Raw genomic sequence first — 27,031 nt, 5'->3', positions numbered from 1 at the left:
AGGGCTGTCTGCCTTGCTGTCCAAGCCTCCCTAGGGCTGGCCGACAGCATGCCCAGCCATGCTGGCTATAGGGCATTGGTCATGGGCCTCCATGGCCCCTAGATTGGCCCACAAGGAGTATCCCCTTGATATGCAAGCCTGTCCAACCAAGATCTCCTAAACACAGTCCAACACAAGATTAGAGAAACGAAATAGAAGGGGTGCGGGCAAGCTCACCACCCAACCATAGAATCATTACTTTGATCTACCCCCGAGCTAGGGGATAAGGTCCCACTCCAAAGATACATGCCAGTCAGCACTACCTAGCGCCCCATAGCACGGGCACCTGCCCATAGGGGCCCTCGGCAAGACTATCTGTGATGTGCCATGTCCACGGCAAGAGTAGAAACTTTGGTCTAGGCACAGACCCATCAGAAGTGCACCACACAATTGACTCCCGAATAATAACCCAAAGCATCACTTATATAGTGATAAGTGCCGCTATAAATAGCTAACCTACTAAAGATAACTAGTAGCCTAGTTTACTAATTCTGAACCTTAGCCCACTATATTTGCCTGTGCTATCTCCTAATCCCAGGGTCCCATAACCCTGTTGGATTAGGCTTGCTAATCCGAGGATTATCTCTAGGTACATAACATACTTTCCCTCCTCAGACATTTCCACTCTTGGAAACAAACTTTGTCTAAGAAAGAAAACCGGGGAACCTATGCTCTATACTAGCAACTATCTCCCAAGTCAAGTCCTCCTTTGCCGTGTCTTTCCACTTAATTTTATACTCAAGGATCAACTTGCCTTTCCCTGAAATCAATCACAGCTTTCGGTTCATGTGGAATATAAGACAAGTCCTCAACCTCAACAAGTTCCTGAGGAGTCACAATGCTATCCTCAGCTCCTAGCAGCTCTTTCAGTTTGCTGACATAAAAGACTAGATGAACTTTCACATTTTGCACTATTGGGCACTGATGACGTTAGTGGGGATGTCGTAGTATCTAGTCCATACTATGCATGATGGAGTTGTTGGTTTATTTTCTTGTGGATGACTATCATGAGGTTATAAATTGCTCTTTCATATAAAGTGAATTTGGGCATGTTCCTGGATTCATCTAGGTATATATATAGGCTGCCTCTCCGATTGTTTTAAGGATCCGAAAAGGTCCACAATACCTAGGGGATAGCTTCCCATCCTTCCCTGTCTGTAATGTCTCCGAACTCTCGGGTATTTGCAAATACACCAGCATTCCCTTGGATAACTCCCTCGGCAGACGCTACCTATCAGCATAAAACCGTGCTCTATCCTTAGCACTCGTGATAGAATCTCTAGCTTTGGCTAACATCTCTTAAGAAATCCCTAGCCGCATCATTCTGAATACCCTCAAGTCCCATAGCTACCGGAGATCTAGGTTGGTATCCATACATCACCATAAACGGATTGTAACCAGTGGCCGCATGCTTACCATTGTTATGGAGAAACTCAACCATCGGGATGTACCTCCCCCAGTCTGATGGTCTCTTGGTGACATATGCGTGAAGCATATCCTCCAAAACCTGATTCACCCTCTCCGTTTGCCTGTTGGATTGAGGATGATCAAAGAAACTCAAACTTAGCTAGGTCTCCAATTCTGGAAGAGTAGTTGCTAGAAGTGTCCAGTAAACTTGGAGTCTCTATCACTCACTATGTCACAAGATAAACCATATAACGTAATAAGCTCAAGTGTCAATTCAGGAGCCGTTACTATTTCCTTGTGGGTAAAAATCTTGCCATCTTTGTCAATCTGTCTACCACCACCCAAATGGCATCTTGCCTCTTGTGAGTGTGTAGTAATCCGGTGATAAAATCCATGGAACTACTTTCCCATTCAATATAAGGGATCTCCAGAGGATGTAGTAGTCCTCCAATCTTAAGGCGCTCAGCCTTGTTGACTTGACAATGACAACACTTTACCACATAGTCCTGGACTTCTACCGGCAGCGGTTTGAACTACGAATGGTTTGACAAGATCCAGTATGGCTCAAGGTAGGATAAAAAACACATCCTAAATGATATAGGACGTTTTGAACTATCAAATGTTTAAATACTTTTTATTATTATATAAAACTCTCAATTTGTTGTTTTTTCAACTGGCATGGTTCAAAACGTTTTAAACGTTTAAAATATTAAAAACGTTTTAAATTCTCATGTTTTCATAAGAAATGCATTGTTTTGAATGGACAAAAAACATGTGCATAAAACGTTTTTTAATTTTCTCTCTTCTCTGTGCGTAGCTTCTGCGCTGGCCACATGAAACGTTTGCATAACTTCATTAAAAAACGTTTTCTTCTCTTTTCATAGCCTTTGTGTGCTGCCCAATGATTTCTCAATAAGGGCTACCTTATTCCATGAGGGTTGACTTGTGGCTTTTGAGAGCAAGAAGCTTGATGATACCCAAGTTTGTGTGCCGGATAGTGCTGAGATTCGGATGAGGATCCTTTATGATTGTCACGATGCTCCTACAGCAGGTCATCAGGGTGTACAACAAACCTATGATTTGGTAAAACATATGTTTTACTGGCCCAAGATGAGGGTTGAATTGGCTTAGTGTGCGGACGTGTACAGGAGGCCGCTTCACATTGAAAAGTACTTTAACATTTACGTATTTTATTGTTGTCAACGTTCTGTACCACGTACTAAACTCGTACGTTTCGTATGTTTGGAACTATCTTGGTATGGCTAGAACGGGTGCATTTCTCACCATCAGCTTGATTCTTTTAAATGCTTGATCAAGCCTCTCAGTTGAGGTAATAGGAGTGTTAGACTTTTGTCCATGTCCTTTGAGAAAGTTCGAAACGGGAACGGTTGCATCTGAATACTTAGAAATTCGATGACCTAGGCATGTGATTTCTTTACAAAAGAATTCACACTTAGAGATTTTTGCATACAGTCGTCACGCATGAGAATCCCCAAAACGTGTCTAAGGTGCTCTACGTACTCCTCCAAAGAACAGCTATATATCAAAATATCGTCGAATAATACCACAACAAATTTCCCTGAACAATCCCGAAAGAGATCATTCATAATCTGCTGAAAAGTAGCAAGAGCATTCGTGAGCCCAAAAGGTAATATGAGAAACTTGTAATGATTGTAATGATCATATCATCTAAGAATACCACAACAAATTTCCCTAAACAATCCCGAAAGAGATCATTCATAATCTGCTGAAAAGTAGCAAGAGCATTTGTGAGCCCAAAAGGTAATACGAAAAACTTGTAATGATCATATATCATTCGAAAACTGTCACGTGCACTTTGATGCCACGTGGACATATCTATATAGCAAGTGCAGGACCTGGAGTGGAAACTGGTCCCTTTTGAGCCCTAGTCCGAGGCGAGTGTCAAATCCCCAAGGGTCTCCTCGTAGAGCAATCCTGAAACAAGACCCGAAGCCTGCAAAACAAAGCCATAAACTGTGAAGGGGGTGCAAGCCTGACTCACCACTCAACCATGACAGCCCGACCAGTCTCTACCCCATGACGTCCCGTACCGCCACGGAGCTACCCTCGCGGGCCTCGAGATTGCTTCCGGCCTTGGCTGCATGAAGCAAGTGCATGCCTGCACTAGATCCAGGCTCCTGATCGCTGAGCTGTCGCATAGCCTCGCGAGACTCTGACCAACTGACTGACCCGAGTCACCCTTTTATAGACTCTTGGCCGGTCATCGGGCGTCCACACATGGGTGCCCGCGCGACAGTCCATCCCTAGCCCAGCTTGCCAAACTGCCTGCCTAGCTCCAAGCTACTCCAAGCCTCAAAGCTAGTCTTGTGTGCGTGCTGCATACGGTAGATGCACTCTATGCATATGACATACTCTCCTTTCTCTAAGAGCTCATTCTTGAGCTTAGTAAAAACTCAGGGTGATCCCTCTGAAGAGTAGTCAATGTCTCCCATGTAGTGTTCTCCTCAACACGATCCTTCCACTTGATCTTGTATTCTGTGAGAGTAGCGTATGCCGCAATCGTCTTTCACGAAGTCCAAGAATCTTTTCCGGTTCGTATGGCACAAATGTCATATCCTCGACATCTATGATTTCTTGAGGAGTAACTAAACTGGTCTGCTTCACCCGATACTTCCTTTAGTCTACCGACATGAAATACGGGATAAACTTTCACATGAGAAGGCAAGTCCAATTCATATGCAATTGAATCGATCCGGCGTTTAACCGTAGTATCTAGGGGATAATTTCGGAGATCGGCATGTCCGTAAAGTCTTAGAATCTTTTGAAACTCGCAAATACACCATCGTTCCTTCAGAGAACTCTCTCGGTAAACGATGTCTATTAGAATAAAATCTGTCTTTGTCTTGAGCGCTTCTAATAGATTCTTTCGCAACTTGTAACATTTCTTGCATGTCTTGTAAAAAAGTACGCGCTGCATCATGCTAAAGTCCGGAAAATCCCACGGTAACAGGTGATCTAGGTTGAAATCCGTACATAAGCATAAAAGAACTAAAACCGGTACTCGTATGCTTAGGACTGTTGTATGCAAATTCTAACATAGAAAGATAATCCTCCCATGAACCTTGTCTTTTGGAGACATGCACGAAGCATGTCTTCCAAAGTTTGATTCACCCTTTCAGTTTGGCCATCAGATTGAGGATGATCTGAGGAACTCAGATTCAAAGTTGTTTCTAACTTCTCAAAAACAAGCCTCCAAAAGTCACTTGTAAACTGAGTCCCTATCACTGACTATGTCTTGCGATAAACAGTGTAGTCTAAACAATTGCTCGATAAACTGCCTTGCTAATTGCGTAGCTGTAATAGTCTTTCGTGTAGGTAAAAATCTAGCCATCTTTGTCAAGCAGTCTACCACAACCCAAATAGAATCGTGGCCTTGACGTGTTCTTGGCAATCCGGTAATAAAATCCATGGAAATACTTTATTACCTAGGATTTGCAAAGGATGCACCATCCCAGCTTGTCCAAAGCGTTCAACTTTATTCGCTTGACAAATCTGACACTTGAGGACCTAATCTTCTACATACCCTTTCATCTTTGGCCAATAGAAAGTGTGTTGCACTAAAGCTAATGTCCTGTGTATCCCGGGATGTCCAACAGAAGGGGCGTCGTGACACTCCTTAAGAATGGACCTAATGTCCGGGACCTGTGGTACATAAATTTTGTCATTACGGAGCAGTAAATCATTCGGAATCATCCACTGGCCTCCCGTAGCTTGAATCGTAGGTTGTTCAGTCACCGAGTCTTGGTCAATCAATGATCTCCCATCCTGGATCCTCTGCCAATATGGACCGAAATAACTGTTAGTCCTCTCAGTGACTGAAATAAGTTAGTAGAAATCTCGATGAACGACAAAATATTCACCTCTCTGATCCGACTAAGCACATCTGCTACACTATTCATGGACCCCTTGTTGAGTGTCGTCTAGCTTTCGACTCTTGAAAGCAACATGTCTACTATCTTGGAATAGAGCAATCCCTATCGTATAGTCACTCGCACGAACATAAGGTCAACTAGGATCGGGTAGTGCTAAGGTACGTGCTTTCTTGATTTTATCTTTCAAAAGTTTGAAGGCCGTATCCAAATCGTTATTCCAAGAAATAGGCTGATTCGACCTATGTCCACAACCTTTCAACAAGTCGGTCATCGGTAGTGTGAGCTGAGAGTACTCCCGCACAGATTTATGAAGAAAAACAACAAAACCGAGAAAAGAACGAAGTTGTCTCACCGTCTGCAGTATCAGCCAAGCCAAAACCTTCTGCACTTGGTCATAGTCAATGCTCAACCTATCTCGTATGATCTTGTGTCCCAAGTAAATGATTTTTGTCATAAAAAACTCACATTTACTAAATTTAGCATACAGTCGATTCTTTCTTAAGATAGTCAAGACAATCGTGAGGTGTCTAACATGATTCTCAAGAGTACGACTGTATACTAAAATATCATCCAGGAATACTACGAACTTCCCCAAATGTTCACAAAAAAGATCGTTTATCATTTGCTAGAAAGTGGTTGGAGCATTGGTCAGCCCAAAAGATAATACAAGAAACTCATAATGGCCATACCTAGTCCGAAAGGCGGTTCTTTTGACGTGCCTTTTATGCATACGTATCTAGTGGTAGCCAGTATGTAAATCTATTTTCGTGAAATACTTCGCTTCCACTAAACGGTCAATTAGGTCATCTGATTTAGAGAGAGGATAGCGGTTCTTGATTGTCACTTTGTTCAGTCTCTTGTAATCTACATACATTTGCCAGGTGTTATCCTTCTTTCTCCTAAGTAACACAAGTGCACCCCAAGGTGATTTACTTGGACGGATTTGGCTTAGCCAACTCATCTTCCTCAGCCTGGCTCATCCTGTATGGCCGAATGCTAACAGGTTGAGCACCAGGGACTAGATTGATATGATGATCAACTACTCTGTTGGGTGGCAAACCCGATGGTAGCTCCTTAGGAAATTGTCAAATCCCCACGGATCCCCTCGTGATCGATCTTGGTTCGAAACTCGAATCCTGCAAACAAACGAACAACAAACAACAAAGGGGGTGCAGGCCTGACTCACCTCCCAACCATGACAGCCGTGGGCGAGCCCACAGTCTTGGCTGTCCCCACCGAGCCACGAGCTGAGCTAACTAGGTTGACGTACCGACCAATCTCCTCCTTGCGACGTCCCATACCGCCACGAAGCTGCCCTCGTGGGCCTCGAGATTGCTGCCGGCCTCGGCTGCACAAAGCAGGTGCACGTCTGCACTAGATCCAGGCTCCAAGACCATAGAGCTCTCACAAACTCGCGAGACTCTCTATAATCAATAACTAACCTTGGCCACCCTTTTATAGGCTCTTGGCCGGTCATCGGGCGTCCACACTTGGCCGCCCGCCCGTCCATACTTAGGTGTCCGCCCGTTAGTATATCCCTAACTCAGCTCGTCAATCAGCCTGCCTAGTTCCAAGCTTCCCCAAGCCTCGAAACTAGTCTTGCATGCGTATAGCACACGGTAGATACCCACTGTGCACATGACATACTCCCCTTTCTCTAAGAGCTCACTCCTGAGCTCACTAAAAAGCCAGGGTAATCTCTCTGAAGAGAAGTCAATGTCTCCCATGTAGCGTCCTCCTCAACATGATCCTTCCACTTGATCTTGTATTCCGTGATAAGCGTATGACGCAATCTTCGTTCACGAAATCCAAGAATCTTTTCAGGTTCGTGCGGAACAAATGTCATGTCTTGGACATCTATAATTTCTTGAGGAGTAACTAACTGATCTGCTCCACCCAGTACTTCCTTAAGTCTACTGACATGAAATACAGGATGAACTTTCACATGAGAAGGCAAATCCAATTAATATGCAACTGAACCAATCCGTCGTGTAACACGAAATGGTCCATAGTATCTAGGGGATAATTTCGGAGATTTTTCTGTCCGTAAAGTCTCGGAATCTTTCGGAACTCGCAAATACACCATCGTTCCTTCAGAGAACTCTCTAGGTGAACGATGTTTATTAGAATAAAATCTGTCTCGGTCTTGAGCACTTCTAATAGATTCCTTTGCAACTTGTAACATTTCCTGCATATCTTAAAAAAAATTACGTGCTGCATCATGCTGAAGTCCTGAGAATCCTACTGTAACAGGTGATCTTGGTTGAAAACCGTACATAAGCATGAAAGGACTAAACCCTGTACTCGTATGCTTAGTACTGTTATATGCAAATTCTAACATAGGAAGATAATCCTCCCATGAACTTTGTCTTTTGGATACATATGCTCCAAGCATATTCTCCAAAATCTGATTCACTCTTTCAGTCTGGCCATCAGATTGAGGATGATCAGAGGAACTTAAATTCAAAGTTGTTTCTAACTTCTCAAAAACAAGTTTCCAAAAGTCACTCGTAAACTTAGAGTCCCTGTCACTGACCATGTCCTGCGGTAACCCGTACAGTCTAAACAATTGCTCGATAAACTGCCGAGCTAATTGCGTAGCTGTAATATTCTTCCGGGTCGGTAAAAATCTAGCCATCTTTGTCAAGCGATCTACCACAACCCAAATAGAATCGTGGCCTTGATGTGTTCTTGGCAATCCGGTAATAAAATCCATGGAAATACTTTCCCATTTATTACCTGGGATTTGCAAAGGATGCAACAACCCAGCCTGTCTAAAGCGTTCAGCTTTATTTGCCTGACAAATCTGACACTTCAGAACATAATCTTCTACATACCCTTTCATCTTCGGCCAATAAAAAGTGTGTTTCACTAATGATAGTGTCCTGTGTACCCCAGGGTGTCCAGCAGAAGGGGCGTCGTGACACTCCCTCAGAATCTTGGACCTAATGTCCGAGATCTGCGGTACACAAATTTTGTCATTACGGAACAGTAAACCATTCCGAATCATCCACTGACCTCCTGCAGCCTGAATGGTAGACTGCTCAGTCACTGAGTCTTGGTCAAACAATGAGCTCCCGTCCTGGATCTTCTGCCAAAATGGACCAAAATAACTATCAGTCCTGCAAAGCCCTCTCAATGACTGAAATAAGTCAGTATAAATCTCGGTGAACGACAAAGAATTCACCTCTCTAATTCGGCTAAGCGCATCTGCAATATTATTCATGGACCCTTTCCGATAACGGATCTCAAAATCAAAATCTTGCATTAACTCTGCCCAACGAGCTTTCCTGCCTCTCAAATCATCCGCATCACACACATACTTGATTGACTGATGATCAGTCAATACGACAAACTTGGAGCCATATAAATAATGTCTCCAAACCTTGAGAGCATGAATCACAGCATAAAGCTCCTTCTCAAGGGTTGGCCAACGAGATTGAGTGTCGTCTAGCTTTTTACTTTCAAAAGCAACCGGTCTACCATGTTGAAATAAAGCAGCCCCAATAGCATAGTCACTGGCATCAGTTTCAAGAACATAAGGCCGACTAGGATCAGGCAATGCTAAGATAGGGGCTTCCTTGACTTTATCTTTCAAAAGTCTGAAGGCCATATCCAAATCGTTATTCCAAGTGATAGGCTGATTGGACTTACGTCCACGACCTTTCAATAAGTCGGTCATCGGTAGTGTGAGCTGAGAGTACTCCCGTACAGATTTCCTAAGAAAAACAACAAAACCGAGAAAAGAACGAAGTTGTTTCATTGTTCGCGGTATAGACTAGTCCAAAACCTTCTGAACTCGTTTATAGTCAATGCTCAATCCATCTCTAGTGATCTTGTGTCCCAAGTAAATGATGTCGGTCATAAAGAACTCACATTTACTCAACTTAGCATATAGTCGATTCTGTCTTAAAATAGATAAGACAATCATGAGGTGTCTGACATGATCCTCAAGAGTACGGCTATATATCAAAATATCATCCAGGAACACCACCACAAATTTTCCCAAATGTTCACGAAAAAGATCGTTCATCATTTGCTGGAAAGTGGCTGGAGCATTGGTTAACCCAAAAGGTAATACGAGAAACTCGTAATGGCCATACCTAGTCCGAAAGGCGGTTCTTTCGACATGCCTTTCATGAATACGTATCTGGTGGTAGCCAGTACGCAAATCTATCTTCGTGAAATATTTCGCTCCTGCTAACCGGTCAATTAGGTCATCTGATCTAGGGAGAGGATAACGGTTCTTAATTGTCAACTTGTTCAATCTTTTGTAATCTATACACATTCTCCAAGTATTGTCCTTCTTTCTCCTAAGCAACACAGGTGCACCCCAAGGTGATTTACTTGGACGGATCTGGCCCATCCTCAAATAATCTTCGAGTTGTTTAGCCAACTCATCTTCCTCAGCTTGGCTCATCCTATAAGGTGGAATACTCACAGGATGAGCACCAGGGATCAAGTCAATACGATGATCTACTGCCCGTTCAGGTGGTAAACCCGATGGCAGTTCCTTAGGAAATACATTTTGAAACGAATCAAGTATCTTCTGTAATTCTTTGCTTTCAAACACACTTAATTCATTCACATCCATGGAAGGGATGAGAAAAGAAGAAAGTGGAATCAATACACAATGGAAAGCGGTGTACAAAGAAGAATTCATTATATTTCCAAAATCAATTGTATTTACAAGAGGTCCTTGAGAGGGATGGATACAATCACCTAAAATACTATACTTGGTGTCCCTATGCTGAAAAGAAAAAATATGACTAGACCAATCTATCTGGACATCAAGAGTCTTAAACCACTCAATCCCTAATAACAAGTCTACATTTTCCAGATGCATGACATAGCATTCCAGAGTATCTTTGTAGTCCTGAATCTGGATTGGAAGCATCTCCACCTTGCGATCCCAAACTTGTCTGCCCGCAGGTAGACGTACCTCATAGGTATGGTCGCTGAGTGTCGTATCAAGACTCAATTTCTCCACAAGTTTGTAGTTAACAAAGTTATGCGAACTGCCAGGGTCTAAAAGAATGTGAATTTTATGGCCATTCACTTCTCCATAAACTCGGAGAAGATCATGCATGCCAAATACCTTAGAATTGAACAGACAATCATAACAAGTACTAGGGCGAGAAAGTACAGTAATTGACGTACCTGTCAAAGACAACTGGTTAGCTGTCTTTGGCTTGGGTCCTGCGTTTGACTTGGTACCCTTTTTCTTCGGGCACTCATTACGCATGTGTCCTTTTTCTTCGCAGATAAAACAACGTCCTTCCTTCTTGAGCTTCAAAGCCCTAAGGAGTCGTTTCTTCTTCGCTGGTGTCGCGAACTTGTATTCTTTGAAGGTTGGTCCGAAGACTTGCCTTCATTCGTGTTAGCCATAGGTGCGGAGAACTTTCTTTTATGCTTGTTCCCCTGCTCGGTCACGGGTTTTGACTTGGAAGAGACCATCGTATCATCATAGATACGAGCTGAATGAATGGCCTCGTCCAAAGTTTTACATTTGTTATTTTTAACCTGTAATCGGTACGAGTCGGGTAAACCAGCTACGAAAAATCCCAAAAGAGTAGTGGGATCCATCTTTGTAGCCTTCATCTGCAAGTCACGAAACTTCTGGAGGTAGACCTCATAAGTGAGATGTTGTGAGGTCATGGTCAAAGCTGAAAACCGGGCAACAACATCATAATCATCCTCTTTCTTGAGGAATTCTTTCTTGAAAATGTCTTCGAATTGTGCCCAAGTTGTTGGCTTTGGGTTCAGTTCCTTCCACCAAAGCAAAGCTTTGCCGGACAGGAAACCTGCTGCTAACTGTATCTTCTTTCCATCATCATATGGATGAAACTGAAAGTGAACTTGTCACTTGTGTAGCCAAGTGTCCACGATCTCCTTGGTTCGCTGCTTTTGCTCGCCCCCAAACGGTTCCGGAGTAATATTGGGGCCTAAAGCTGAAGCCAAGGTATCCATTCCCGAGAAAGTAGAGAGGGTAGTGGTCAAGAGAGCGATGGAGTTCTGCAAAGCCTGCATCTGGGCTGCGCTGACGTTCCGACGAAGAAGCTTCGAGAGCTACTTTGAACTCTTGGAAATCTGATTTTGACACAAACTCATCAAAAAGATCGGCATCAGTGCCTTCCGTAGCCGGCAAGCCTTCGCGTTCCACGAGGGGCTCCAACTCTGATTCTTGGGTCGACATCGTGAAGAGGGTACGCGGAGAGAAAAGTCGATCTTTGCACAATGAAAGTGCGAGCGAACTCGAGAGCTTGAGAGCTCGAAAACTTGAGAACTTGAGAACTCGAGAAGTCGAGAGATGTGTGGCAAGAAGCCCTCTAGAGGGGTTTATAAAGGTTTCCCAAAAGCCAAAAAAAAACTCGAAAAGCTAGGCTTAGCTTTTGCTTTAGCTTTTGTGTTTTTTTTTTCCCGTGAATAAATATAAATATAAATATATATATATATATATGGATATATATATTCTCTTGTCTTAAAAAAATAAAAAACCTTGGAAACCTTAGAGAGGAGAGAACTTTTAAACCTTCTTTAAAAAAAAATAATTTAAACTCCCTCTTAAAAAAAACAAAAAACGAAAGCACTAAAAACGTATGCTTCCTTGCGTTTTTGTTTTTTTTCTTTTTTCCTCCTCCTGGATTAACCCGTTTTGGTGAACTGCCGGTGTTTGCTTTTGACGTCACCCATGGCTGCCTGCGCGAATCTTCCTGCCGGCGCCACCCTGCCCGCCGTCGGCTGCTGCCAGCAGCTGCGTTTCAGTCGGTGCCGCCTGTGCGCACGGGTGGCCTTTGCCAAACTTGCCTGCCCGCCTGGCCTAAGCGCCGACGTAGGCCTGGCCTGGGCACCAACCCGCCTGGCCTAGGCGCTGCGTAAACTTGCTGGCCGCCTAGGTATGAATGGCCGCCTGGCTACGTGGCTGGTTGCCCTCGCACACTGAGCCGCCTGCCAACTTTATCGCCTGCACAGACTCGCCCAAACGACTCGACCAAACGCCTGCTCACCAGCGTTCAACCAACATGCTTCAACCGCTTCTTTCTCTCTCTCTCTCTCTCTCTCTCTCTCTCTCTCTCTCTCGTTCGATCAACGAAAAGAAACGAAAAGCATCATGCTTTTTTTTTTCTGTTTTTCTGTTTTCTCTCATGCGACTGCACAACAAGGCCTCTTCTTTGCAAAGCAATCAACCCTATTAAAACTACCATCTCCCATCATCAACATGGGTTTCTTTGATGAAGAAAAAACACATACCAAACTGAAAACTGCAGTATGAACAGAAAAAACAGCAAGTTTTTTTAACACATACCGTTCTTCAACCTCTTCTTCTCTACCTACCGACTTGCTCGTTCACGAGGTATGCTCTGATACCACTGTCAAATCCCCACGGATCCCCTCGTGATCGATCTTGGTTCGAAACTCGAATCCTGCAAACAAACGAACAACAAACAACAAAGGGGGTGCAGGCCTGACTCACCTCCCAACCATGACAGCCGTGGGCGAGCCCACAGTCTTGGCTGTCCCCACCGAGCCACGAGCTGAGCTAACTAGGTTGACGTACCGACCAATCTCCTCCTTGCGACGTCCCATACCGCCACGAAGCTGCCCTCGCGGGCCTCGAGATTGCTGCCGGCCTCGGCTGCACAAAGCAGGTGCACGTCTGCACTAGATCCAGGCTCCAAGACCATAGAGCTCTCACAAACTCGCGAGACTCTCTATAATCAATAACTAACCTTGGCCACCCTTTTATAGGCTCTTGGCCGGTCATCGGGCGTCCACACTTGGCCGCCCGCCCGTCCATACTTAGGTGTCCGCCCGTTAGTATATCCCTAACTTAGCTCGTCAATCAGCCTGCCTAGTTCCAAGCTTCCCCAAGCCTCGAAACTAGTCTTGCATGCGTATAGCACACGGTAGATACCCACTGTGCACATGACAGAAATACATCTTGAATAACTTCTTTAATTCTTTGCTTTCAAACACACTTAATTCATTAACATGCAGTATGAGAAACGAAGAAAGCGGAATTAAGACACAATGGAAAGCAATATACAAAGAAGAATCCATTATATTTCCAAAATCAACTGTATTTACAAAAGGTCCTTGAGAGGGATGTATACAATCACCTTAAATGCGAAAGTGGGTGTTTCTATGTTCAATAGAAATAGAATGACTAAACCAATCTATCTGGACCTTAAGGGTCTTAAAACACTCAATCCCTCTAATAGCAAGTCTAGATGCTCTAGGCGCATAACATAGCACTCTAGAATATCTCTGTAGTCCTGAATCCGGTTTGGTAGCTTCTCCACCTTTCGATCCCACACTTGCTGACCCGCAGGTAGACGTACCTCGTAGGTATGATCGCTAGGCGTCGTGTCCAGACCCAATTTCTACACAAGTTTGTAATTGACAAAGTTGTGTGAGCTTCCAGGGTCCAGAAGAATATGGATTCTATGGCCATTCACTTCTCCATAAACTTAGAGAAGATCATGCAAGCCAAAAACCTTAGAGTTGACCAGACAATGAGAACATGAACTAGGGTGAGAAAGCACATTGATTGAAGTACCTATCAAAGACAACTGGTTGGCTGCCTTCGTCTTGGGTCCTGCGTTTGTCTTAGCAGCCTTCTTCAGGCACTCGTTACGCATGTGTCCTTTTTCTTCGCAGATGAAGCAACGTCCCTCTTTCTTGAGCTTCAAAGCCTTGAGGAGGCGGTTTTTCTTCGCTGGAATCCAGTTAGAATTCTTCGAAGGTTGGTCCAAAGACTAGACTTATGTTGTGCGAGTCATCGGCGTGGAGAACTTCCTTTTGTGCTTGTTCCCCTGCTCGCTTGCGGTCTTGGTTTTGGAAGAGACCATCGTATCATCATAAATACGCGAAGAGTGAATGGCCTTGTCCAAAGTTGTGCACTTGTTTTTCTTGACCTATAAACGGTATGAGTCAGGTAATCCTGCTACGAAGAAACCCAAAAGAGTAGTAGAACCCATCTTGTAGCTTTCATCTGTAAGTCTCTAAATTTCTAGAGGTAGACCTCATAAGTAAGGTTCTGCGAGGTTATGGTTAAACTGGCAAACTGAGCAACTATGTCGTAGTCATCCTCCTTGAGGAACTTCTTCTTGAAGACTTCTTCAAACTGCGTCCAGGTGGTTGGTTTAGGTTTGAGTTCTTTCCACCAGAGCAAAGCCTTGCCCGAGAGGAAACCTGCTGCCAATTGAATCTTTTTGTTATCGCCATATTGATGAAACTGGAAGTGGACCTACCACTTATGTAGCCACGTGTCCACAATCTCCTTGGTATGCTCAATAAAGAGATGGAATTCTGCAAAGTCTACATCTGCACGGTGACCTGTGCCTGATGCTCCGTGAAAGAAGCCTCGAAAGTAATTTAAAACTCCCGAAAATCAGATTTAGTCACAAAATCTTCCAAAAGATCGCCGTCAGCGGCCTTAGTAGCCAGCAGGTCTTCAGGTTCAGTTATAGGGTCCATCTCCGATTCTTGGACGGACATCCTGGTTGAGGAGAGGCAAGGAGCAACTAATTGGTCGAGAACAAAAGCTCCCGAAAATCAGGAGGGAACCCAAGCACAAAAGGCTCTAGGAGTTTGCAAGGGTCCCCGCTACTAAGAAAATAGAGAACGAGAGGCTGTGGGAGTCTGCAAGCCGATGCTGCCCACGCAGAGATGTTGGAAGCCCAAACGAATTTAGAAAAACGGGCCTGTTGGTCACGTTTTTCAGCCTCCTTGGTACGTCTTTTTTTTAGACATGCGGGTTACGTTTTGTTTTAATTAGCCACACTACTTACGTTTTTTTTTTTGGTTTTTTTTTTGGCAAGTTGCGTTTTTTTAAATAAAATTGGTCACGTTTGCTGTCAAAAAACGGGGAAAGCTAAAAAAAAATGCCGAGGCAAAAAAAACACGTTACCTTGGCTGCCCACCGCTTGCCAACAGCAGCAACGAAAAAAAAAACAAGTCGCCTCGATTCTCTCTCTCTCTCACGCACAGCCGACAAGCTCGGCTTTCTTCTCACCTTACCCAACTTTCTTCATGCTGTCCAAGTTGACCCTTTCCATGATCACTACCCAACTTGGGTTCTAGCGATGCAAACTAAAAAAAAACCACCGAAGATGCTGTATTACAGAGACCGCTTTATGAGCATCTCAGGGGATGGGTTTATACAGCGACCGCGGTACATGGATGTATACATGCCACACAGCTCTCGCGTTGCTATTGGACAGCTACGAGTCTCATCACATAAGCTAGAGATAGAGGCTGGGAGAGCGGCACGGGTTCCCAGAGCTGAGCGGATATGCAGATTGTGCCGCGAGGAGGTGGAGACTGAGGATCACTTTGTATGTAGATGTAGAGCCCACCAGGGGGTAAGAGATAGATATGCAGAATTGTTTGAGGAGCACTCTTCACTACATCAGTTGATGGAGGCCTCGGACCAGCGACAGCTTGGCAGACTACTACTAGACCTTCATAGTTCTCAAGAGAGACTCCTCTAGACACCCGCTCCCACTAGGGGTGGGAGACAGTCCCAGCTCACAGATTTCTTCCAGAGAGCTATGCCAGTGCCAGCTGATGTACCACGTGGGGTGACCGCACAGAGAGCAGAGGAATTGAGAGCCCGGAGGAGACCTAGACAGACTCGACATAGAGCACCCAGACTCCGTCACCGAGAGATAGCAGCTATCCGAATGAGACACCAGATGGAGACACAAGAGAGGCTAGCTCGCTTTCATTCAGACTCAGGGTACATGTTCACGCCATTCACAGACTCAGCATCGGCGATGTATGATATCTTATATCCCTCTTATGGCACTGGATGGAGTAGACATGGATCTGCATAGCATGCTTGTACTACCCCTTCAGCATATAGAGATGCATCTTGCCTTAGCACTCCATCCACATCCCCACCCCCCTTTATATTGTTTGTATATGGGCTCCACCGCTCCATGATGATTCACAGTTGTATCCAGACACATGCACACTTTTTCTTTTCTTTCTTTTCTTCACAAGATCCTCAATTACGAATAATTCCGCTGCAGGTTACAAATTGTGCTTTGTGCTGCCCCATGTCCTCAGCTGATGTGTTTGCATCACTACCACAAACGAAGTCTTGGTATCTGGAAATGATGGCTGGTGCATAAAATGCATGGACAATGTCATCTAATGACCTAAGTACATTTGTCACCTCAAAAACCATGATAATTAGTATGCATACATTTTTTAAACGTGTCTGGCATTGGTATTCTATGTTGTATTCAGTGCTTAATGAGTGTATCAAACTCCTTTTAAGATTTCTGGCTTTGATATCCTTGCTTTAGAGTTGTTTATCTTTCCTTTTTGCCTCTTTGTAGAAGGTCCATAATCCAGCCTTCCTACGCTATTTTTGCAGGACCTGAGGTTGAAAGGTTAGCAAGTGTTGCAGCCAGGTACAAAGTACATCTGGTTATGGGAATTATAGAACGAGCTGGTGGTACTCTTTACTGCACCGTGCTTTTCTTTGACACCCAAGGGCAGTACTTGGGAAAGCATAGGAAACTCATGCCAACAGCTTCTGAACGGGTGATCTGGGGTTTCGGTGATGGCTCTACACTGCCTGTATTTGAAACCCAGGTGGGGCGCATTGGAGCGTTAATCTGCTGGGAGAACAGAATGCCCCTTTTAAGAACAGCGATGTATGGAAAAGGTCAGTTATTGGGTTGTGTGTGTTCTGAACGTTTCTGATGATTGGATGCTCTTACTTCTCAGGGAATGTTGATTGAAGCATGTAATGATGACCTTGAGGGATTTGATTGGCAGGCATTGAACTATACTGTGCACCTACAGCAGATTCAAGAGGGAGCTGGCAAGCATCGATGACACACATTGCATTGGAAGGGGGATGCTTTGTTTTGTCTGCAAACCAGTTTTGCCGCAGAAGAGATTACCCTCCCCCACCAGAATACATATTTGGAGGATTAGAAGAGGAGCCACTACCTGACGCAGTGGTATGCTCAGGCGGGAGTGTCATCATTTCTCCATTAGGAACTGTGTTGGCAGGACCCAATTATGAAGATGAAGCACTTGTATCTGCAGATATTGGTGAGTGGAATAAACACGTATGTATGCACAACATACATATAAAATGCAGGCTTTAGGGGGCTATCCTGATGTTTAAATTAAAGACTTAAGCTACACTTTGTATAAATAATAACCTTTTAGTACTGTAAAGACTTTTTTAAAGAATCTTCATTGTCACATATTGATAAGGTTGAATGAAACCTCATGCAGATTTTGGAGAAATAATCAGGGCAAAGTTTGATTTTGATGTGGTGGGTCACTATGCTCGCCCTGATGTCCTTGGACTCACAGTGAGAGATCATCCACTCCCTGCAGTTTCCTTCACCTCCAAATTGACTCAACAACAATTGGAAACTGATACTGTTGCAGATCTGAAAAGGTTGAGCTTGTCCAAGTAATGGCATGCATGAGTAGCTGATATTCACAAGTGTACTTAGTTCAAAAGTCTACACAATGTGGCTTTATATAAACCTAAAAAATCAATGTAGAAAGAAGGTGACCATTTGTGTTTAGGCCTCATTCCCTTCATGTTTGCTCTGGCTTGGCTCGGTTCCACCGGGCAATTTCTTTGAACTGGGCTAAATGGACTCATGGGCAAGAAGATTTATGTATCTTGCCATTAAGTGCCCCCCACCAAGTAGGGAACCTAACGTGCTGCTCGGAAGAAAGCTAGTTCTTCAAAGGCACATGCACTTGGGGTTAAGAAGGTATGCTTGCACTGTACTTGTGCTTAGAAACATACTGTTTGCACTGGCATGTGTGATCCCATTAGGTGCCAATGACAGATGAAGTGCGCCCACGTTATAGGGGATAAATTTGACATGGTGAGCCATCTTGCCTAAACTAGCATTGCTTCCACTGTGTAACAACCTTTTGCTATCTTGCTCTCTTGGACTAAGAAATGGCATATGGCATGTAAAACATCATTTAACCTATTTTTATATTATATATAAACAGAGTTACAACTTATGAGTTAGCATGTATCTACCAAGTATTTTCATTGTAGGAATAAAGTAGATTACAAGCAAGTCATGCCACACTGAAGCCATAAACTGTTTTGAGTTAGGCTCAATATTTAGTACAAGCCTTGCCACACAGAAGTCATGAACCGTTTTTGAGTTAGGCTCAATATTTAATATGTGGTGCATTACCTTTCCTGGTCAACAAACTTTAAAAGGCAGCGTTTTCAATTGTAACATATGTTGCAAAGAATCTTGAGGTGTGAAAAAGGTTGTACCCATATGTGTATCTTTAAAAGATTTTAGATCTCTTGCCCACATAGATTACAGAAGAAAATGCACATACATATACCTTGGATAATCAATACATAGATTTGAAATCAATTTCTGTTTCTGGGCTATAACATACAATGCCATGATAATATTTGGAGCTTATAGTATAGCAAATGCATTATAGGCTTCAAAGTTTGAAGTTAGTTGTTTATGCTATTGAGGATATGGATGGTGGCTCATTAAAGAACAGGTGCCCAAAATTAGAGCTCTATTTTATACAAGCAACACCTCATGGTAATGTCTAGGAGGAATATAATCTAGTTATCATCTTGAAAACTTTTCATCCTTGAAAGGTTTTTACATACCACTAGACTAAGCTCCCGTGGGCACTTAATTTGTGTTTCAACATTATCGGTTGATCATGAAAGAGGTGATTTTTTCATGGAACATCATCACCATCTTTCTTGATCATAGAAATGGCAAGAAAGGAAGAGAGGTGATTTTTTTCATGGAACATCATCACCATCTTTCTTGATCATAGAAATGGCAAGAAAGGTAGAGAAGGCTATCGGTTAATAAAGAGGTGATTTTTTCATGGAACGTCATTACTATTCTTCTTAATCGAAAAAATGGCAAGACAGGTAGAGAAAGCTATTGTAAGAAATAGAACACCCATATGACTTCTTAACAAACACACCTTCCGTGCCTTCTTTTCTTTGAAAGGTCTCTAAATACAACCACCACCTACAATGGTTGTGTGGCATGGAAGGGAAGGAGCCCCAAAGGATGCTGTCTCATGTGCACTTGGCCATCTTTATGAATTGCTAAAGTACACCTCCCCAAATCCACCTTATGGTCTACTTGCAAATCTTGTGAACTTTTGATCTTAAAGAGAGACATGCGCTTCAACCTACACACTCCCTATTGGAATTATCTGAGCCTCAATGGTGCGGGGTATGTCTAGGTTGTTTTGGTGTGAACACCCTCTTAGGTGTGAACGCTCCTTAGTGCTTAAAAATACATTGCACATGGTGTGAGTATTATCATTCATGATACAATCATTGTGTTTATCACTTGAGTTCAAGGTTGACGACGTCAGGCACTTGAGTTCAGGGTTGACGACGACTTGATGATTGGCAATTTTTTGACAAGGCAATTGTTGTTCTTGGTGTAAGCCACTACAGAGGGGGTGGTCTGCTCTCTCTCTCTCTCTCTCTCTCTCTCTTTCCTATCCATGTCTGTGATTCCACATGCCATGGCTTGATCTCTCCACCTCTCCTTCCACTCTCAATCACTCCCTCTTGGGCCTAGCCATGTTTCTAAGATGGTATCAAAGCTAGGCTCCATTCCATCACTACGTTTCACCTTCTCCCCTTCTACATTTTTAGGGTGTGTTTTTTCAAGGTTTTTGCGTTTTCAGCCCTTCCATGATCATCTGTGCGTTTTTCTCTTCATGAGCCACCCCCTTCATATGTTACATTTTTTTCTCCCTTCACATGCACTTTTTGATCTGATGCGCCTTCGTCTGCTGTGCATTTTTGATCTCAAATGGCAGGCCATATATGTTGCGTTTTTCTCATATGACCAGCATATGAGATACATTTTCTACTTAGTTCTTATGCTGTGTTTTGTGTTATGAGCCGCCTCTCATCATGCGTGTTATATGATGCGTTTTCAGACCAACAATAACCAACCCATATAGTAGCCTCATCATGGTGTGTTTACCTAGCTTGTTATCAATGTTTTTCTCTCATGAAGTGTTCCTTGCCATGACTAGTATATAGTTAGTGCTTTCTTCATTATGAGGGCGTACTCCTATGCTTTTACACTGTCGCATAAGGCAATCACGGCTGAGTGTGAGCGCCAGAACCCTGTGTCCACCATATCTTTGAACATGACATGTATGTAAGCTAGAAGACACCTTAGACGATGGTAATACAACATCATGCCCCGGTCAGATGAGCCTTGATTCATGTCGAACTGCAGGTGCTCAACTTCATAGCCATCATAGGGCTCTTTGGGTTGATCAATCAGGACCACGAGCAATTTCAAAAATCAAACACTTGCCACGATTGCTGGGTCCGAGATACGGCGTCATGCTTGTATCTAAGTAAGCATTTGTTTCCTTTGTTCCCATATGTCTGGAAAGGATGCTAGCATGAAGACCAGGAAATCGTAAACAGACATGGGAGTCGCGCTGCTTGGCCTCTTGAAACTCCAGTGGAGTCCATCTTCTCTTAAGGGGCATGTACAATGGGTCAACCCACTGAGTTGGTTGCGCGCACATATAGACTTGGCTGTACTCTGGAATTGTTAAGTATTCTTTCCACCAGTCTGGTTGTATTCCAAAATCCTCTAGTTTGGGCTGTGCCTCATCTGTGGCAATTGTGGCATAGCCGCCTCTTGTGTGTGCGGGGTGAGCCTTTCTCCACCTGCGAAAGCAATAGCTAATCATGAAAGTGACAATCCCGATTTCCAGCAGGTCGGCCAATTGGGGATTGGCCAATTTCATGTGCCATGCCACATTAGTCCACAATATGCCCTCTCCAGCCAAAGGAAAGTAGTTCTTCTGGATGAGGTGCTCGTAGAGGGTATGGCACATAAGGTTGTTTTGTTGGTGTGACCTCGGAGTAGGCTTCTGGTAGAATCCTTTGAGTTGGTTCAAAGGGTGTTACTTGCATTAGCACTTTGAACATCAACTTGGGCTTTAACATAGGATTGCCAGTGCAAATTAGGCCCTTATATTCTGCACCAGACAATGATTCCAAAATTGTATCATAAGTGAAAGCTTCAATATTGTCTTGGGGAATAGGATAACGTACCTCATGAGGTTGTCGTTTGGGGAGATGGGTGAGGTGCCTGTATCTCCTCGGGGGCAAGAGGGTTAGTGGAAAAATCTATCTGCTAAGGAGTGAGAGTAGATAATATGCAATCGGCCTGAGATGTGTTAGTAGGTGTGGGGCATGAGGATAGGGATTAAGGAGTTCACTAGTGACATTAGAATATAGGGGTAAGTGGAAACTAAAGATGAAGACAAGGCTTCTTCTTGACCATGACCTATGCTAGGGGGTGGGTGGCTAGGCTTGTGAGATTTCATAAACTCTTGTAGGTCAAGGATATCCTTAGGATTTATGGTAGGATATTCAATATGAGTGGCATCAAATTGTAGAGTACATTGGTTAACATGGATTCTAAATGTTGTAGATATTAGAGTATAGTTTTAGAATTCCAAAAGGGTGATATAAGGTAGACTCACATAAGTTGAGATGTTGGTGAGTATTGTAAACTTCGAGCCACCCATGGCTTATAATCCATTGATAGCTATGTGCTACCACCTCGTAGTTGGCTGGTGTCTAGGGAATGTCATGTGGAACAAACAGGTCTAATTTTTTGACACTGTTGTACAGAATTTCAGAATTTTGGAGTACCCGACACCAACTACGAAGGTTTAACACAATAGGATGTAATGGTGGATAAAAGAAGATATCTTGTGGATTAGTTAAGACTATGTCCCCCCATAAAATTTCCATTATAATCGTGGGGTCAGCATCGCGTTTAGTATTCTGCTTAATGAGGATTAGTTCACCTAGGCCGAGGTCCTCAGATAGATTTATATCGTATTGAAGTAATAAGGAGAGGGTTAGTGTAGGCAAAAATAGAGTAAGAGTTTGAGGAGGGGCTCGAGGAGTTATTGGCAACTCCGAGGAACGCTCAAGGAGTAGGCGCATGTCATCTGTAAGCTCTCTGGCCATTGACTTCGATCTTGTATCGCCAACTGGCGTTCCAACTCTTGTAGATGAGAGTCATTATTGCTGAGGAGGTTTGATATTGTGGTTTCACGGACCATCCTTGCAGCATCCAACTCCTCGAATCTCCGGGTTGCTTCCTCTTGGGCATGCCTGGCTGTTGCTTCGCTTTCTTGAGCTTCTATGATTCTTTGGAGCCTTTCGGTAGCCAGCCTCTGACTGTCTTGTAACTGTTGTGTGATTTGTGCCATAGCCTCTTGGTGTGCTAATACCATCCTTTGCATCTCGCGACTTGACTGGCACTGATGGCGTCATTAAGTGCTCTCACTTTCTCTGCATGTGCCTTGTTTGATTGTTTTCTCTCTTGCTATAAGTGAGTGGCTTTGTCTTCTTCTTCTTTTAGATTTGAGGATAACTGTTGGATCTATCGTTGTTCCTCTTCTTTGGCCATGGATTTATGATGGAGTTCTTGTACTTGCTGGGGGGGCATGAAGGGCTATGAGCTCGTGGTTGTGAGTGACCTCCTTCTAGAGTTCTTGTACTTGCTAGGGGGGCATGAAGGGCTATGAGCTCGTGGTTGTGAGTGACCTCCTTCTAGAGTTGCTCTTTAGCATGTTCCAACTTTGCCTTGAGGTCCGTATTTTCTTTGATTCTCTGAACAATAGTTTGGCTAAGGACCACATTATTGCTTTCTAGTGCCTTGTATTTGGTCTCTTGCTCCTCCGTGGCCTTCTAACTTTTCATTATGACATCCCGATGCGTGGCCTTTGTATTTGGTCTCTTGCTCCTCCGTGGCCTTCTAACTTTTCATTATGACATCCCGATGCGTGGCCTTTGTTGTTGCTGCCAAGTGGTCCTTTAAAGTCCGCACTTGTGTGTTTGACTCGTTAATCTGCTTTTCCAAAGGGCAACGTTACGATCATGCAGCATGTGTGTTGTGAGGAGGTGGCAACGCCATACTTTTTGCTCTTGCTCCCATGGTGCACTTGTGCTTGCGCTTAAATCGAGTCCAGCATGTGGTAGGTTTAACAGCTCATCCAACCCTTCCATAATAGTGTCCTGCATGAACTGTTCATAATCGACATTCTGCAGCAGCAGCAGGAAGGAAAGCTGGGGTAGCCTTTCTTCATTTTCCAGATGTCGTCTTTTGCTCGGGCTTGATGGCTCTGCACTTCTTGGTCTTTTGCCTATATCTCTATGGGCTGCTGGATCATGCACTAGGGCCGTTTTGCTGTCTCAATGCCTTGCGATTCTTTATCCCGGCATTAGAATTGATGCTGCTGGTGCTGGTTCTATCTCTGCAAGTGTGTCTACCAAGGCTGAATCCTTAAGTGAGGACAGGTTTGTGAAGATCAGCGCTGCGCTGTGCTCGTCGAGGGAGTAACTTGTTGGGTTTGCTCTTGAGTGGCATGGCTGGCTGTGGCTTCTTGCATTGTCGATGCTTCCTGGTATGATCTGATTTCCTGTGCAGCTCAGCCTCTAGTCTTTGTGATTCTACAGCTGCGTTCAGGATGACGCCCCTCATTTCTCTTTCTGTCTTTTTCTTCCTCCCTTTCTTTATCTCCTTCATAATGGCTTGTGTTTCCACTAGGATAGCTTGGCCCTCTTGCATTTCTTCAGCCTGTTAGTGTTGGTTGCTCTGGCAACAATGCTAGTTGCAGCTGTTCTTCTGGCTTGGGCTCTAGGAGAGACCTTTTTGCCACATGATTGAGGACTTGGGTCAGCAGGTACGGGTTGCATATTTTGCACTGGTGGGCCTTTAGATAGTTTTTCATTTCTCAATGGATGTAATATGCCCAATCCTCTTCCTTTTATTCATGCACTTTAGAAATCCTATTCAATAGGACCCCGTTGTTGTAACAATCCAATCGCTTCACCTACATTATCAGTGACATAGCTATGCATGATTTCTCCATGACCTCATCTCGAATATTCTCATACTCTGCCCCATTGGAGTTATATGAACTCCTCTTCAGCATAGTGTCCAAAGGCATTTTGTCAAAGGTATGGGCACAGACTTTAACTGGCTGGTGGGAGCTGCAGAGCATCACGGATGAGTTCTTCTGTGATTAAAATCTGCTCTGTTGTACTATCGGCCTTTGTGATGGTGCCACGCTTGGTGCTTTTGTCATAAGTCTTGATATATTGGACACAGAGCTCCGTGTCGATGTTCCTTGTTGGGAGTATCTGCGCCATTCTCCCTAGGCCCACTTTCTCCAACTTCTCCTTGACCTCTACCTCTTCCAGGATTTGGAGGCACTAGGGCTGTGATAATGCAGTGGGACCTTTCCATGGGCTATAAGGATCTCCTTGGCTGATGATGGCCCCATAGAAGGCTTGGACATATGGGCCCAAGTAGTTCAGTTTTGGTACCCGCACTGGTTTCTTCTTCTGACTTGCTGGGGGGAGCTTGTAGCGTTGGCTTGGGTGACTGCGGGGGTCTCTACAGCTTCTGTTTTTCAGGCCAACATATGTACATGAAAAGAACATCAGTCTCCAGACTGGGTGGGGTAGGTACCATTCCTTTTCTTTTCCTTTCTTTTTCTCCTTTTTTTTTTGGTGTTAATGGTAAACTGGTTAGTTGAGATGAGAAGTGTGTTAGTGTAGGAGCAATAAACAAGGTGTGTTAATTGTTGACAGGGTAAATGTTGTGGCATGAAGGTGCATGGTCTTGGTAGTCCCGTGAACCTGTAGGTCGTGAGAGGAGTTGTCATGTGAAAGGTGGTTACGTGTGAAAGGGAGTTCTGTGAGAGAGAATCCCGTGCGATGTTGTTTCGTGAAAGTTAGTTTCGTGAAAGGGAGTTCAGTGAGATGGAATCCCATGAAAGGTGTTTACTTGAAAGGGAGTTTCGTGAGACAAAATCCCGTGAGATGTTAGTTTCATGAAAGGGAGTTCTGTGAGATTGAGAGTGTCATGTGAAATGTGGTCACGTGAAAGGGAGTTTCGTCAGACGACGGAATCCCGTGAGAGTTAGTTTCGTGAAAGGGAGTTCCGTGAGAGTTAGTTTCGTGAAATGAGGTTCCGTGAGAGTTTTTCACGTGAAATGTGGTTACGTGAAAGGGAGTTCCATGAGAGAATCTCGTGAGATGTTGTTTCGTGAGAACTATAAGTTCCGTGAAACTACAGTGAAGTGTGTGAAGTTGCAGGTTTTGTTGTTTCGTGAAGCTACAGTTTGGTGGCAGTTTCGTGAAACTGTAGGTTTTTTGTGATTTTAGCGTTTTTATGTTTTTGTTTATCAAAATATGCAATGTGTGCAAGTGATGATACTAAAGGAATTTTTAGAACAAACATAGAATATGGACGATACTAATGCTCATGATTATGAGCATGATATTGATTGAACATAAAAATAAAAATAAAAAAGGAAAAAAGAATAAGAAAAGAAAATGAGAAATGGTCTAAGCTTCCACCTTAATCGATGACTATCGATTAGGGTTGGAAGAACCAAGGAAGACAATGCATGATCGGAGACAGAAGCTCAAAGTGCTTTTTGCGATGGAAACACATGATGCGAAATGACGAAAAAGGAAAGAATATTTGAATTTACAACACAACCCTCGGATAGGGCGGCTGCCTTAATGAAGAAAGCCACGTTGCGTCTTATGATTGGCTCGTGAGAAGTGACCATTTCACGGCGTGAACTTTTTTTGAACCAGTTCATGGCGTGAACTGCTTTGAATTAGTTCACGGAGTGAACCTTTTAGGATTGGCTAACGGCTTGAACTTTTTAAGATTGGCTCACGGCGGCATGAACTCTTTTGGATCATGAATGTGCAAGATTGATACCTTCTATTTTTTTCTTCATGCTCAGTCATTCAAACATGTATTAAATTAGTGAACGATATCCACTTTTACCTTGTATCCATTCGGCAACAAATGGATACCTTCATCTTTTATTGCCATGAAAACCAAGGTGACACCTTGGCACTTCTGGGTAGGTGTTGCTACAAGTGTTTTAGCTCTGTGTGGGAGTTTTGATTCTTCCTTCCACCCAACTGAACAATGTTGTTACTGGGTCCTGTGGGTGGGGACTTTTATCCGTGTCCCTTGGCTAAACTTCTTTGTTTCTTTTAGGGTATTTGTCCAAGTTGAAGTGGTTACTAACATTGCTTTGGCAATCCTCAACCCATCTTGTTGAGTTGTTTTCCTCCTCCATACCAATGTTTGTGTAGTTTTAGCATTGGCTTTAGTTGGGTGTTGGTGTGCTGCATGATTTTACTACCCTTTCATTCGTTACCGGAACAGCTTGTGAGAGTGGCCACTAAGCGGGGTTTGGGTACCCACACTACCGTATTGCCTTGGTAGTATCCTTGCGCTCCATTCAAACCCATTGTTTATGAAGGCCTTGTGGGATGTTGGTATGTTTGGAGTACTGCCAACTTGTGAAGGCCAAGTCTAATTTTTGGCTCCTTTGTGAATCTTTCTTACTGTCTCCGTATTATCCTCCTTCTCCTTCTTGTGGGGTTGGTTTTTGAGTTGAACCTTGGGCACCCATTTCTATGTACCTTGCGACTTTGGGTATTGTTTGTGTAGGCTTTGTGGGACTGATGCTTGTTCTATTTTATGAGTTGATGTTACTGTGCTTGGTCTCGTTCTTTCCTCAATCATGATACGTTTTCCTATGTTTGTCAGGCT

The 27,031-nt window shown here is 43.7% G+C and overlaps 1 protein-coding gene across 1 annotated transcript in view; it reads left to right on the top strand.

Moving 5' to 3' along the window:
- The window catches only part of LOC147623443 (bifunctional nitrilase/nitrile hydratase NIT4A-like), a 34,809-nt gene extending 16,636 nt beyond the window's left edge, over positions 1 to 18,173 (top strand). The window contains exons 4-6 of the mRNA XM_086821604.1: positions 16,750 to 17,043; positions 17,157 to 17,438; positions 17,628 to 18,173. Coding sequence (XP_086677730.1) covers positions 16,750 to 17,043; positions 17,157 to 17,438; positions 17,628 to 17,815 — 764 coding nt within the window. The 3' untranslated portion in view covers positions 17,816 to 18,173. The remainder of the gene's footprint in view (positions 1 to 16,749; positions 17,044 to 17,156; positions 17,439 to 17,627) is intronic.
- The last annotated feature ends 8,858 nt before the right edge of the window (positions 18,174 to 27,031 follow it).

Source organism: Cibotium barometz, chromosome 27 (genome assembly GCF_041138505.1).
Source record: "Cibotium barometz isolate CiBa-2024 chromosome 27, ASM4113850v1, whole genome shotgun sequence".
NCBI lineage: Eukaryota > Viridiplantae > Streptophyta > Polypodiopsida > Cyatheales > Cibotiaceae > Cibotium > Cibotium barometz.
This window is presented reverse-complemented; position numbering and strand designations above follow the sequence as displayed.